Source organism: Xiphophorus hellerii, chromosome 13, assembly GCF_003331165.1.
Source record: "Xiphophorus hellerii strain 12219 chromosome 13, Xiphophorus_hellerii-4.1, whole genome shotgun sequence".
NCBI classification, from domain to species: Eukaryota; Metazoa; Chordata; class Actinopteri; order Cyprinodontiformes; family Poeciliidae; genus Xiphophorus; species Xiphophorus hellerii.
The window spans coordinates 5613146-5629522 of NC_045684.1; the positions used below are offsets into that span (position 1 = coordinate 5613146).

Genomic DNA, 16377 nt, shown 5'->3' on the forward strand with positions numbered 1-16377 from the left:
GAACTTTAATTTTATAAAAAACACTAACCACTGGAACTAGAAGGTATTTTATATATCCAAAATAAATAAACAACTGAAAACAATAAATAAAAGGGAGATAAAAAAACACACATACAACTGAAACCATATATAAAATTGATTATGATCTCTTTCTAAACAAAATTGACCTTCATAAAATATTAATAATCAGAATTGGAATTACTGAGATCATTTTAATTGGTCATACAACTGATGGATTACTTAATGAATCCCTTATGGCAACAGGCTTAGTAGCTTTTGCATCAATGAAAAAAATTATTTGTTGTAACGCGAATTGCTCCAGTTTTCTCCTTACTTTGTTTCAGTTTTTGTCTGCAGTTTTAATGAGGAAGTTTTACAGTCACACCTCATGTCACAGTTATCCAAGCAATGTTGTTTGTCTACACGGCCCTTTCACAAACTAGATACTTACGAAGTTCTAGAACATGCTTGAATCCCACTCTATTATATGGATCATAGCATCAACTGTCTTAACTTTAAGGTGTTTTGATAAATTATGTAAAATTTCCCAGATATAAACCCAGTGAACTTTATGAAGTTGTTAATTACAACTGATTCCTTTGGACTGGAAGATAAGCTTTTGACGTTAATCTACTAAATACAGCACTCCATTTAGTTAATTTTATCAGTAGACTATTAAAGTATTTAATTAGTAAAATCCCTTTTGTTATGTGTTGAAGTAAGTATTGTGCCGTCAGTGAATTAATTTGCCGTTAGTGCTATAAGTACATAACTAGCTGCACAACCACCTCAAAACAACATTTTTCCACGTTTCAAAGCAGAATATTCTGAATTTAAGAACCATTACAAAAAAATGGGTAGATATTTAGTCTAACCACTAATCATAGTGGCTCCTTGTTCAGAGACTGGCTTTTTGTCATTTTGGATCATAGCTTCCCACTGATTTCAATGTGAATTGAGGTACATAAATTGCCCCAGACTTATGGTTTTATTCACATTCTACATATGACATTAATATCTATTCAAGTTTCTTTAAATGCACTTGCAGATTAAATTGTTTTGGCATAGGCTATTTGTGTTGCCACAAGGTTAATTTCGCTGACTCATGTGTTTGTAGAGGAAAATAAGAATTTCCACAGCACTCCGATGTAAAGATGTAAAACAAAAATTTATTCCACTGTTTTTTGTGCCATCCTTTACAAGAGCAACCAAATTCCTAAAAACCTCCACAAAACAAAACTACGGTTGAAAAACCGTGTGGCTCTGTCCATTTTACTTGCAGTACCTTTTCCTCTGCTCTCCTCTAACTTTCGTTAAGGCTCCAGCGCGGCACACCTCATTTACATAAATTGCAAAATGGCCAATTAAGTTATAAAGCATAAAATTAAACACTTATTCACAATAAAACATTATGAAATTAGCTACATGCAATATAATAATGATACCTAAACCTACACAAATGCACTTATTGAATAACTAATTAAACAAATAAGTTTTAACAGTAACTGAATATTTTGTTTATTAACTTGGCCTCCACACTATTTATAACTCGAATGTAGCTAACATACCCGAGTGACGTATAAACCAGTGTTTTCTAACCTTGTGTCTTCCGCATACTTCAGATTGATCTTTGATCCAAACACTTGATTTACTGGTTATAAATGACTTCAGCCTGATAAGCCTCAGTGTGAAAAAGGTGTGCTGAACCAAAAAAATATCTAAAGTATGTTGGGAAGAGCTTATAAAAGGACAGGACGCCGAACTCAGCGGCTTCGTGTGCTAATGAATATGCGCCAGACATACTGAGACAAAGTTCACCTTAAAAGTTCTGGTGTCGGTTTATTTTAAATTGGGTCGATACAGAACAATTGAACTTTACTTAATATTAGCAAACGGGTCTAGTTAGTCGGTAAATAACGCAAATTTATCGGCAGAAGACTTTATTTTTAACGACGTCACATCTGTTTTTAGTTTCACTTTTAACAACAGCGTCAACATGTCAGAAAAAATCAAGAATATTACCGCTGTACACCGTGATTGCCGTCCCAAAAAGGACAGCAAATGATAGAAGACTCATTCCGAGCCAGAATCAGGTTAAGTTCTTCAGCTGGAATGTATTTGTTTTGGATTTTTTGTTATCTTTTTTTGCCAGGTCTTGTGCGCAATTCTGTTCCCCTGCGAAAATTTGTTCCCCCTGTGTCATTACAGCCACAGAGGCGGATCTGACCATTTTCAAGGGCGCTTCTGATCGATTTCTCTGTAAAAACAACTCAGTTAATCATGTCAAGCTTGTAACATTTAGTTTAATCGGCAGCTATTGTTTACAAAATTGTAAAAATAATTAAATAAACGAGGTCTTTTTACGCTGTTTTGTGTTATTTTAAACGCCAGAGAATCGGTCTTTTTCCAACTTTTGTCACTTACGCCTGACAGAAATAAAAGTCAGTCACCAAAACACAGTTTTTCAACACGTAGTGTGTATTTATAATTTTTCATTGCTGATATAAGAGGATGGCTGAAAGCATGGCACAAAAATTAAGACTTCCTGAAAAGACGAGAGCGTGGACTTTCTGGTAATTCCCGTTCTAATGTAAAATATGACAGATTACTGTATTAAGGACATTTCTAGTATACTACAGGCTATCACACATAACAATTTTTGAGAATTTGGCAACAGTTGCCCTTTATTCCCAAACGTTATGGGGGGAGGAGAGTAGAGAATGGATATTTCAGCTGCCTGAAATAATCTGTTCCCCCTCCATAACATGGGAACAAATTAATTCAGCAACAAGTCTTTTACTCTGTTTATTCCTTTCATCATCAACAATAAATCAAGTAAGTTTGAAAACATTTGCTCTGTATATGCCAGAGCTTTGGGGGGAGGAGGAGAGAAAATTGATATTTCAGCTGCCTGAAATAAACATGGGAACAAATTAATTTACCAACAAGTCTTTAACTGTGTTTATTCCTCTTATCATCAACAATAAATCCTGTGAATTTGGTAACATTTGATCATTATTTGACAAAGTTATAAGGGGGGAACCATATATTTTAGCCACCTAAAATAATCCGTTCCCCCTCCAAAACACAGGAAGAAATTAATTTACCAACAAGTCTTTAACTCTGTTTAAGCATGAGGTTGGAAATTGCTCTGAGACTTATCCTTAACAGTGGTGAGGATAACATTAATATTCTTATTTTGAGTGTTTATGACAATTGTTATCATGATTACTATTATTTGTATGTTTGGCTAAGACATCTGTACTTAGCCAAACCTAATACATTAACATGGACTCTGAAAACATTTATTTAAGGAAATTGTTTGTTTGCAAATTAATAAGTACAATCATTTTATTTTCTATATTTTCTTTCATAGATGACTGTGTTGGTGCTTAGCACATTCTGTGTAACAGTTTCATACACACCCACATATATACGGTCAAGATTGTACATGTATAATCGTGTGTGTGTGTGTGTGTTTTTATACTTTTGTGATTAACAGAGGACCTAAAAAACTTGTGTCACTTCTGTGGAGAGATGGAAAGTGACACGGAGTTTGGCTGTCGACCGCCTCTCTGGAAACATGAAAATCCACAACCTCTTTTGATAGGATTTTTTCTGCAAACTGAAATTAACAGCTTCATTTAATGGCTTTAAATTTAAGTAACAAAGTAAGTAATTCACTGTACGTGTCTCAAAATATATATCAAAATCCTAAAGTCATACACTGTGTGACAATATGTCTGAAACCTTCAGTGAAAATACACCACATGATGTACTATCTTGTTGTTTTGGATGCTTGACTGTGTCACATGTCCAACGTGAGAGATTGCACCCCTTCTTCCTCATAAATGCCCTGTAAATATAGATATATTAATAAGAACAACTTTATTTGATTTTCATACTTGAGTTTTTAGAGTTTAAAAACATTAATTACCACTAAAGTCCAGTGGTGGTGATGATTGTTGATTCCCAGAATGGTTCCCCCTTCATAACTTTGTCAAATAAAGAGGAAATTCTACCAAACTTACATGATTTATTATTGATGATGAAAGGAGTAAACACAGTTAAAGACTTGTTGGTGAATTAATTTGTTCCTGTGTTTTGGAGGGGGAACGGATTATTTTATGTGGCTAAAATATATGGTTCCCCCCTTATAACTTTGTCAAATAAAGAGCAAATGCTACCAAACTTACACGATTTATTGTTGATGATAAGAGGAATAAACACTGACCAATTCTCTTGGCGTTTAAAATAACACAAAATAGCATAAAAAGACCTCGTTTATTTAATTATTTTTACAATTTTGTAAACAATAGCTGCCGATTAAACTAAATGTTACAAGCTTGACATGATTAACTGAGTTGTTTTTACAGAGAAATCGATCAGAAGCGCCCTTGAAAATGGTCAGATCCGCCTCTGTGGCTGTAATGCGCGCTCCCGACACAGGGGGAACAGATTTTCGCAGGGGAACAGAATTGCGCACAAGACCTCGATGCCTCGTTGTCTTCAACTTCGAAGGGTTTTTTTCCTCGGTTAAGACGCTTTTAGGGTTCCTCGGACTTTAGACATTTTAGTTTTTTACTTCCAATCGTTGTAGTGCAATTGATCTACTGTCGCAAAAAATAAAAATGGTCAAATGCCTTGTTTTCAAAACAAGCATAATTTTTTTTAAAGAGAAAGAGAAAAGCGACATAGTTAAAATAAAGCTTTTGTTCTGTTGGTCTTCCTAAATTTAACTGAAGTCTTTCAATTTCTTTAAGTTCATGACCATTTCAAAATAAGCTGCCTTGTTAAAACTTTAGAAGAACCTAGAATTTTAAACAAATAAACATCGACTCTTTTGAAATTTTACAAGAAATTCATACATGAGTTATTTATTTTTAATGTTTTTTGTAATGTCATATTTGGAATAATCTGGAAGAAACAGACATCAGATTTCACTCTACTGCATCTTCTTTTTATTGCTGTGTTTACTCTTTGTAGTGCAGTGATTTCTCAGCAGCACACTATAACCTGTTTTTAATCTCTGTGATGTGTTTATTTTACCAACGTTACACATTCCATTTTCTTAAATATAATTTAATATTAAAAAAAAAATTGAAATGGTATTTGTTTCCCTTTTCAGAATTATTTTCTTTTTCGCAAAGCAGATAGTTTGCAGGTTTTGATTAAATTTATTTTGATCATATACCTCCTGTCTTTCAGTCTGTGCCAGCTCATGAAATTTTCTTAAAAATCAATTTTGAAATAAACAATATTTTAAGTTTATTGTTATTTCAAACAATAACAATAAACTTAAAATATTGAAGTTATGGGAGCCGATGGACCAGATCTTGTCTTTCGATCTTGGACTACCCAGGACATTGAGGACGCTGGAAAAAATCTAACTGATCCCCTTCATTCTGAAACTGTGTTTGCTGATCAGCTCGGTGAATTCTGCCGTGAATTTCGTCCTGCGGGAGCAGAACTGCGGAGACTTCTGGCTAGAAAATTTAAACCCACTGATTTAGCAAAAATTAACTCCTCTTTGCCAAAACCTGAGGACCGATTAAAGAACATTGACTGGGATGACACAGACAATGACAATTATAAAACAATGCTCACTGGACTAATAGATGCCATAAAGGCTACATTTCCTGTCCGAATAAACATGACCTCCATGTATACATGCAAACAACGACCGGATGAGACATTCATTTTTGTTGTCAGATTTGTGCCCTGTAAATCTTATTGGCCGAGATCTGATGTGCCGTTTAGGGATTGATCTTGTCTCAACACCGGAGGGTGTAAAAGTTGCATCACACTCTGATTGGACTCACACAGCTGTGCAATTTGACTCGTCTGCTCTTAACTATGTATATGAATGGAAGCTTCCAAATTCAACTCTTTCACAACAACTTCTTGCAGAAGTGAAAACTTTCATTTCTCCTTCTTCTGATTTTAAACAGCCTGATGACTTAAGCTGCATGACTCGCATTGTGTCTTTCAGGGCGCAGGCACGGTGACGGATGTGACGATCTGACACAAGCAAACCATTTCATATGAATATTAAAATATATAAACTTTGAATTCACATTAGGTAAAAGTCTAAGGGATAATCTAATATTTTTTTGCAAAGCAAAATGGAACACTCAATAAAAAAAGCACAAAAACCTTAAAGTTTAGCTTTAATTTCCTTCAAAAGCTCTGCACCTGGTCATTTTAAAATATCACTATATACAAAGGGCTTGTCACCTCTAGCCCACATCAGATTCTGCTGGATCTGTAAGTGTGGATTAGACCTGAAGGTGCGGTGGTTTTGTGGTTCTGTTCAAAGTGTTCTTAAAACATTGTGTTCATTATATACAGAGTTATGTATTTATTCCCACCTGCTGGGTCTCTGTCTGGGTTGTACTCAAGAGCATTCTGCCAGATGAGGTCTGCGTCTGACATGAACTCATCAACGGTGACATATTTATGCTCATCAATGTTGTACAGCAGGGTGGAGAGATCCATGGGCTTCTGGATCACAATGAGGTAGTCTGGGACCCGGAAGATGGAGAGTTTATGGTTTTATACTCTTTCTAAAACATCCAGCAAGGAGCAGGAGCACAATTACCTAATATTAACTTTGTTTTAGTTTTAAACTGTATGTCTAGAGAGCATACATTTACTTTAAAGCCTTTTTTATACAATAATGGAAACAGTTAAATATGAAAAGGAAATAATTAAATTCCTTTTTAAATAAGAAAATAAACACTTTATTGCCTAGAATGCAATAACATAGCATTCTTTTAGTGAATTTGAAGCAGCTGAAACTAAAACTATGGCATTTGAAGAATTTGGGGTAAACCATACTTACAGACAAAAATGTTTTCGTCTTAAATACAAAACGTATAAATCGTATTTTTCGGACTATAGAGCGCACCTTTCTATAAGGCGCGTCCCTAACATTTAAAAAAAAAAACTGGAAACGTACATGTATAAGCCGCTGGTATCTCCGCCGCTCTCGGTTTTAATAATTGTGCTATTAAGGATGCAGCCCTGCGTCTCCAACGCTGAACCATGGATTCGTTCACCCCAAGCTTACGTGTAGCGGCTCTATTTCCCTACTGTACTGCCAGATCGATAGCCCTCAACCTAAAAGCTGCATCATGTTGCCTGTCAGGAGCTCAACTAAACCACAGTCAAAAAAGATAATTCATAGATGACAAAAAACATAAAACTGCAAAGCTTAAAACATTCAGATTCAAAGCTCGATTTTAAGCCTAATTTAATAAAATTTTAATTAAAATTAGAATCAATAAATCATTATAAAACAAAAAATGGGAGTTTGCAAAATTAACTGCAACATTAATTCAGTTCTCCAAAATTTTATTGCTACCAATTATCAATCTGTGAATATTTTTCTGATTTATTAACATAAAAAGAATTAAAAATACAGACGAAGAACTCCAAATACCCAGGCAATCAACAGTAAGACACAAGTAATTGAAAAACACACAAAATTAAAGTCAATTAAAAACATTTTCAAATAGCTCCAAACAAATACAGATACATTGAGCTTGACAACTATTTTCTTATTAAAGTGTAACCAAAACAGATTTGTATTTTACAAGACTTAATTTCTTTACAAGTTCATATTTGATGGGCTTTCATTTTATAGTCATTTTGGAACCAGATTAATCTTGAAATGAACAAAAATAATAACAAAGGAGAAACTTATTAAAGTGGATAAAAAGCAAAAATGTTTTGTGATCTGGGCAATACGACTTAAAAATGGGATCTCAGATTTTTTCATACACCATCCGATTTTAATGTATTTTTCTTGTTTCTTTTCTTAAAAAGACATTACAAAATAAACTAAATATTTTTAAAAACTTGCTTTTATTTCAGTCATCCCTTCTAGGAGTAGACCTGACTTCAAAGTCCAATAAAATACAAGCAGTAAATCAGGCTTGTAAAACAAGATGGTTGGCACTGAGGGGGACTGACTTCAGTGAACTACAGAAACCCAAAGAGAAAATTGATAACAAAAAAAATCCAGATTCTTCAAAAATTAAATCTTCAAAAATCAGATTACGCAATCGCATCGATTTATTTTTCAGCCCTTATAACAATATTTACACTTGACTTACTTTGATACTTAAATTAAATATCATTATGATTAGACATGAAAACATAAAAATTGTAAAAAGTGGCTCATTTGCTTTCATATCAGTTGCAGTTTAAGTCGATAGAGTTTAGGCTCAGAACATTTGAAATGTTCAGATTTACAGAGATCAGTGAATGCTCCACCATGTCTTTCTGATTTGAAGATGGGGTTTTTTTCTACCTACTTCCTTGTATTGTGTAACAATAATAAGCTTGTGGCGCATGTTTCATTTATCTGTTTTCGTGGAGAACTTTAAATGTTCTTAAAAACTAAAGAGTTTATTTGAAACTTTCCACCCATCTAATGTTATCGAAATGCTTTTTTACACAACTGGTGCTAAATGAAAAGAAACGCCTGTCTAAACCAAATCGGATTTTACTCCTCTAATCTGGCTGCTAACATCAGAGTCATTAGTCATCAATTCAGTTAGCCAAATTGTCTCATTGTTTATGTTACATTTATCACATTTTAAATCTGAAATGCACGACCTTGTTAAAAAAATATATAATTTATAAGAGTATTCAAATTTTAGTACTTTAAAGCTTCCAGGAGCCCATTTTAATATTTAGCAATACCATTTTCAACATAAACTCTTTCTTTCCTTGAGTTTTAGTTTCCTCAATTGTAAGTACATTCCAATTACATTAGCATGTATTGACAAAGTTACTTCTCTAATGTAACAAACCTCAACCTATGGAAACATAGGTTATTCAATTGTGTGATTGACCTTGAGTGTCTTTATATATCTATAACAACAAAATTACTGCACAATATATAAACGCAAAAAGTGATCTAAACGTTCCTGTGCTACCACCACAGAGTAATGTTCTGAATTTTCACTCAATAGAAGAAAAACCACAACCATAATACATCTGAATTCCTGTTAGTGGTTCTGCGTTTGAATACGAATGAAGCATATACACATGTAGAAGTGAAATGTAACCCTATAAACCCCCAGCTGTTTAGAAATATCAGCTCTGAAAAATACCAACACCTTAGAGATTGTCTATTGATCTGAGAGACAAATGAACAAGCTTATTACTAGTACAAGCTCTCGTATCATTTCAACTCCAAGAATGATTTGCCTACTTTATGCATTCTACTACTCTTCAAACTTTCTTTGAACGTTTCAGTTAGTTACTTTGCATTATGACAAGCAAATACATTTGTTTTTATTTTCACTTGCTGTTCAGGTTGAGGGAGCATAATTTAATTTTGTTAAGTTTTTACAAGAAATGGTATAGGTTTTGTAAGTTTCAGTAGATTTTTGTAACGTCGTTTTTACTGGGAGACAGTGAGTAACAGATTCAACATTTAATAAGCTTCCCTAACCCAAGTTATTGAAATGCTTTTATGGCTTCAAGGAAAGTTCTATTGTCCTATAGATTTTAATGCAACAGCCGACTCGAAATTTGGTAGTTGTTGAAATGAAGTTCTGTTAAACTGAAATTGAAAAATAAAAATGAAAAGTGTGCTAATATTTCCAAGTAATATTTCAAGAATCAAATTAACAACATAATTATGTTCCTATCTGACGCACCTGACACAAAACAGCTTAAAGAACAATAAGCATGGTTTTTTTAAACACACGTAAAGAAAAATCAATCAAACTGCAGTTTCCCTAACTACAAAGAGCCTCAGAGGCAAGCCAACAGAATAAAAGTGCTCAAAGTTTCCGTGTCACGGGTTAAAAATATGCTCCAAACTGGTTATTCAGGCTGCAGCGACGTTTGCAGTCATCTGACTAGAGTTCGGACGATCATCACTTTCCATTGAACTCTGAATTACTTGAATGAGGAGTCTCCCTTTAATCGTTGGATTCTGTGGCTGTTGGGACAAAATGACAAATCTTTCTTCAGTAAATGTGAATTTTCTTGATTTACATAAATACATGAATTGAGTTTTTTAGGTTTTCAGCTACCAAACTAACAGAACTGCATTTAAGCATGAATACTAACAAATCCCCCTTTTACTTTTGGATTACACCACAAAAAAGACAGGAAGGTGTTTTGTTCTTTCAGAAATTAAGATTCATGCAGCACAAGTTATGCTATGCCTGTCAGCATTGTGCAGTACTTACAACCAGCTCCAGAGTCACTCTTGTTAAGAGATTCATCCGAGCCTGAAAACGAGCAGTCAGATTAAAATTCCGGTTTTACCGGTTTGCATAAAAACCTTCACATAATCTCTCTGTGTCCTACAAAGCTATGGGAGATACGCCATAAACCAAACTGTTTCATTATATATGCAAGAGCACTCCTGAAGCAACTCTCTCTCATCAAGGTTTGCTGGTACAGTTCTTTTCTGTAAATACTTAATATGGGTCTTTGTGGTACTTACTCTTTTTATCTGATTCTCCAGATGAAATCCCACTTTCTGCAAGCACAGAGAGAAATGTTTTAAGAAATGTACAAAGTTAAATGTCTATGGTCTTGCAATTTTGTAAATAATTTGTAAACAATTTCAGATTTCTTAACACCATTTGTGTCAGTTTGCTCTTTTCTTTTATTAACTAATATTAAATTGCAACAATGGTTAGAATGTTCCCCTAGAGTTTGGTAGGCTGACAACATTTGACTGCAAACTTTATATTTTATATATATAAAAGTAGTACTGAGAAATAGGAAAGAATGTCACAAAACAGGATTTTTATTGCATTATTCAACCTTGACTGTTGTTGTCTCCCTCTCCATCAGCGTTTCCTGTAAAGACATAGTTTGTAATGATTGATGACTTCAACATAAGTAGGACAAATAATATTAATGTAGTTTAAAATAGGCTGTTCAATAACATTTTTTAAAAGGTAAGCATTATTTATAATCCTCAAAGGAAAACCTAGATCAAAAGCTTCATGAAATTTATATAAATTAATGTGATGATTTTATTTTTGTACGTTTTACAAATTGTGATTTTAAAACTGTATGACAATCAGAAAAACTGCCCAGAGTTTAATATGTACTCAAATTATGCTCAGAACTGATGCTATATAAAAAAATGAAATTAAATATACTAAAGGGAATAAATTTACCTTCAGTGTTACTCATGAGGGGTGTGGTAGCGCTGTTATCTCCTGTACCTGCACAGAGGTGTATAGGTCCTTCTCAAAATATTAGCATATTGTGATAAAGTTCATTATTTTCCATAATGTAATGATAAAAATTGAACATTCATATATTTTAGATTCATTGAACACTAACTGAAATATTTCAGGTTTTTTATTGTCTTAATACGGATGATTTTGGCATACAGCTCATGAAAACCCAAAATTCCTATCTCACAAAATTAGCATATCATGAAAAGGGTCTCTAAACGAGCTATGAACCTAATCATCTGAAGCAACGAATTAACTCTCAACACCTGCAAAAGATTCCTGAGGCCTTTAAAACTCCCAGCCTGGTTCATCACTCAAAACCCCAATCATGGGTAAGACTGCCGACCTGACTGCTGTCCAGAAGGCCATCATTGACTCCCTCAAGCAAGAGGGTATGACACAGAAAGATATTTCTGAACGAATAGGCTGTTCCCAGAGTGCTGTACCAAGGCACTTCAGTGGGAAGTCTGTGGGAAGGAAAAAGTGTGGCAGAAAACGCTGCACAATGAGAAGAGGTGACCGGACCCTGAAGAAGATTGTGGAGAAGGGCCGATTCCAGACCTTGGGGGACCTGCAGAAGCAGTGGACTGAGTTTGGAGTAGAAACATCCAGAGCCACTGTGCACAGGCGTGTGCAGGAAATGGGCTACAGGTGCTGCATTCCCCAGGTCAAGCCACTTTTGAACCAGAAACAGCTGCAGAGGCACCTGACCTGGGCTACAGAGAAGCAGCACTGGACTGTTGCTCAGTGGTCCAAAGTACTTTTTCGGAACATTCTAACCAACAATGGTTAGAATGTTCCCCTAGAGTTTGGTAGGCTGACAACCTTTGACTGCAAACTTTATATTATATATATATAAAAGTAGTAGTGAGAAATAGGAAAGAATGTCACAAAACAGGATTTTTATTGCATTATTCAACCTTGACTGTTGTTGTCTCCCTCTCCATCAGCGTTTCCTGTAAAGACATAGTTTGTAATGATTGATGACTTCAACATAAGTAGGACAAATAATATTAATGTAGTTTAAAATAGGCTGTTCAATAACATTTTTTAAAAGGTAAGCATTATTTATAATCCTCAAAGGAAAACCTAGATCAAAAGCTTCATGAAATTTATATAAATTAATGTGATGATTTTATTTTTGTACGTTTTACAAATTGTGATTTTAAAACTGTATGACAATCAGAAAAACTGCCCAGAGTTTAATATGTACTCAAATTATGCTCAGAACTGATGCTATATAAAAAAATGAAATTAAATATACTAAAGGGAATAAATTTACCTTCAGTGTTACTCATGAGGGGTGTGGTAGCGCTGTTATCTTCTGTACCTGCACAGAGGTGTACAGGTCCTTCTCAAAATATTAGCATATTGTGATAAAGTTCATTATTTTCCATAATGTAATGATAAAAATTGAACATTCATATATTTTAGATTCATTGAACACTAACTGAAATATTTCAGGTTTTTTATTGTCTTAATACGGATGATTTTGGCATACAGCCCATGAAAACCCAAAATTCCTATCTCACAAAATTAGCATATCATGAAAAGGGTCTCTAAACGAGCTATGAACCTAATCATCTGAAGCAACGAATTAACTCTCAACACCTGCAAAAGATTCCTGAGGCCTTTAAAACTCCCAGCCTGGTTCATCACTCAAAACCCCAATCATGGGTAAGACTGCCGACCTGACTGCTGTCCAGAAGGCCATCATTGACTCCCTCAAGCAAGAGGGTATGACACAGAAAGATATTTCTGAACGAATAGGCTGTTCCCAGAGTGCTGTACCAAGGCACTTCAGTGGGAAGTCTGTGGGAAGGAAAAAGTGTGGCAGAAAACGCTGCACAACGAGAAGAGGTGACCGGACCCTGAAGAAGATTGTGGAGAAGGGCCGATTCCAGACCTTGGGGGACCTGCAGAAGCAGTGGACTGAGTTTGGAGTAGAAACATCCAGAGCCACTGTGCACAGGCGTGTGCAGGAAATGGGCTACAGGTGCTGCATTCCCCAGGTCAAGCCACTTTTGAACCAGAAACAGCTGCAGAGGCACCTGACCTGGGCTACAGAGAAGCAGCACTGGACTGTTGCTCAGTGGTCCAAAGTACTTTTTCGGATGAAAGCAAATTTTGAATGTCATTCGGAAATCAAGGTGCCAGAGTCTGGAGGAAGACTGGGGAAAAGGAAATGCCAAAATGCCAGAAGTCCAGTGTCAAGTACCCACAGTCAGTGATGGTCTGGGGTGCCATGTCAGCTGCTGGTGTTGGTCCACTGTGTTTTATCAAGGGCAGGGTCAATGCAGCTAGCTATCAGGAGATTTTGGAGCACTTCATGCTTTAGCTTTATGGAGATGAAGATTTCATTTTTCAGCACGACCTGGCACCTGCTCACAGTGCCAAAACCACTGGTAAATGGTTTACTGACCATGGTATCACTGTGCTCAATTGGCCTGCCAACTCTCCTGACCAGAACCCCATAGACAATCTGTGGGATATTGTGAAGAGAAAGTTGAGAGACGCAAGACCCAACACTCTGGATGAGCTAAAGGCCGCTATCGAAGTATCCTGGGCCTCCATAACACCTCAGCAGTGCCACAGGCTGATTGCCTCCATGCCACGCTGCATTGAAGCAGTCATTTCAGGATTCCCGACCAAGTATTGAGTGCATAACTGTACATAATTATTTGAAGGTTGACTTTTTTTGTATTAAAAACACTTTTCTTTTATTGGTCGGATGAAATATGCTAATTTTGTGAGATAGGAATTTTGGGTTTTCATGAGCTGTATGCCAAAATCATCCGTATTAAGACAATAAAAAACCTGAAATATTTCAGTTAGTGTGCAATGAATCTAAAATATATGAATGTTCAATTTTTATCATTACATTATGGAAAATAATGAACTTTATCACAATATGCTAATATTTTGATATATATATATATATAAAAAAATGAAATTAAATATACTAAAGGGAATAAATTTACCTTCAGTTTCACTCATGAGGGGTGTGGTAGCGCTGTTATCTCCTGTACCTGCACAGAGGTGTACATACAAGGTATATGAAGACCAAATTGCTTTAAAATCATTTTAAACACTTCTGTTCTTCATTTTAATCCATGTAGCACTGTCTACACTCAAATATTCTTTAAGGATTGCAGGGGAAATGGTTAATATCTCCAACGGTCATTGGGTGAGAGATGGGGTTCACCCTGGATAGGCTACCAACAGAGACACACAGCACAAACAACCATGCAAACACTAACATTTAAAGGCAGTTTTTAACCAGACATGGCTGTTTCTGGACTGTGGGAGAAAGCTGGAGTACCCAGAGAATCCACACATAGATGGGAAGAATCTGCAAACTCCAGAGAAACCCCAGGCTAGGGTTTGAAACCACTGCTACTAGGCAACAATGCAAACACCTGAAACCACTGTGCAATAAATCCATTACAGCTGACAGCTGAAATGGATTTTTACTCACCTTTATTTGGTACTAGTTACTATTGAATTAAGCAATGTAAAATGACAATAAACACTTACCGTTGTTTTGAATCATGTGACCATTGGTGCCTGCACAAATAGAGACACACAGATTTATTGATAAGAAGATTGAACCATGAGTATAAAGAGTATAAAAATCATTAATACCCGATTAAAGTAAACATGTTAGGTCGGTAATAATGTAATGCTTCACAGTTCTAAAAAAAAAATACTTCTTTAATTTTAATGTACTGGTGCGTTAACATTTATTTAATGATTTATGGTTTATTTAGCAGCAGTGGCTCTGAATTTTTATCTCTACACAGATTAGAAAGAGGAGTTGTGATTGGTTGAGTAAATGATGTCCATGTCATGTTGAACATAAAGGAAAATGGCAACAATGCAAACACCTGAAACCACTGTGCAATAAATCCATTACAGCTGACAGCTGAAATGGATTTTTACTCACCTTTATTTGGTATTAGTTACTATTGAATTAAGCAATATAAAATGACAATAAACACTTACCGTTGTTTTGAATCATGTGACCATTGATGCCTGCACAAACAGAGACACACAGATTTATTGATAAGAAGATTGAACTGTTTCACAAACTTGTTTTTTATTAAATAATCATAAACTAGCATCATGAGTATAAAGAGTAAAAATCATTAATACCCAATTAAAGTAAACATGTTAGGTAGGTAATAATGTAATGCTTCACAGTTCTAAAAAAAAAAATACTTCTTTAATTTTAATGTACTGGTGTGTTAACATTTATTTAATGATTTATGGTTTATTTAGCAGCAGTGGCTCTGAATTTTTATCTCTACACAGATTAGAAAGAGGAGTTGTGATTGGTTGAGTAAATGATGTCCATGTCATGTTGAACATAAAGGAAAATGGCAACAATGCAAACACCTGAAACCACTGTGCAATAAATCCATTAAAGCTGACAGCTGAAATGGATTTTTACTGACCTTTATTTGGTACTAGTTACTATTGAATTAAACAATGTAAAATGACAATAAACACTTACCGTTGTTTTGAATCACGTGACCATTGGTGCCTGCACAAACAGAGACACACAGATTTATTGATTGCTACAACTTTCACAGACACTGCACTAATGCAGAATCATACATAAATAAAAAAAAGCAATAAAAAAAATCCTACTTACCCTGCTTTTCGCCATCAGAGTTGCCTGCACATACAGAGATACATACATTTACAGGTATGGTTACTAAAACTATTTTAACTTAAGTGTATGACACTTTAAGGTTTACACTTCAGGAAAAAAATGTTTTTTCACCAAAACAAACAAAAAAAAAATTGGGTGAAGAAAATTAAGGAAATGCGACTTACTGGAGGTGGTCACATACTCTAGACCTAAAAATAAAGACATATGTTAGTATATCTCCTTACTCATAAACAGCTCAGTAAACTAAACAAACATTTTAGTATACATGACACTTGTACTTTAAACAGAGTGTGAAAGTGATTGACAAATGCATCGCAAAGAAATAAAGCACTTACATGAATGAGTTGAGCCTTTACAGCAATCTATTAATACAGAAACATTTATTAAAAACATTTAACAGCAAATTATTTGCATATTAAATCCCCCAAGTTAATAATCACAACCTGATAAGCAATATCCTAAAAAGTTCAT

The 16377-nt window shown here is 34.9% G+C and overlaps 1 protein-coding gene across 1 annotated transcript in view; it reads right to left on the minus strand.

Annotated features, from left to right (window-relative positions):
* Positions 1–16377, minus strand: part of LOC116730854 (uncharacterized) — an 89901-nt gene that overhangs the window by 67191 nt on the left and 6333 nt on the right. Inside the window, exons 6-16 of the mRNA XM_032580375.1 lie at positions 16242–16268; positions 16071–16094; positions 15886–15909; positions 15745–15774; positions 15234–15263; positions 14766–14795; positions 14210–14257; positions 12511–12558; positions 12149–12184; positions 11166–11213; positions 10804–10839 (exon numbers count right to left, since the gene is read on the minus strand). Of these exons, the coding sequence (XP_032436266.1) occupies positions 10804–10839; positions 11166–11213; positions 12149–12184; positions 12511–12558; positions 14210–14257; positions 14766–14795; positions 15234–15263; positions 15745–15774; positions 15886–15909; positions 16071–16094; positions 16242–16268 (381 nt within the window). The remainder of the gene's footprint in view (positions 1–10803; positions 10840–11165; positions 11214–12148; positions 12185–12510; positions 12559–14209; positions 14258–14765; positions 14796–15233; positions 15264–15744; positions 15775–15885; positions 15910–16070; positions 16095–16241; positions 16269–16377) is intronic.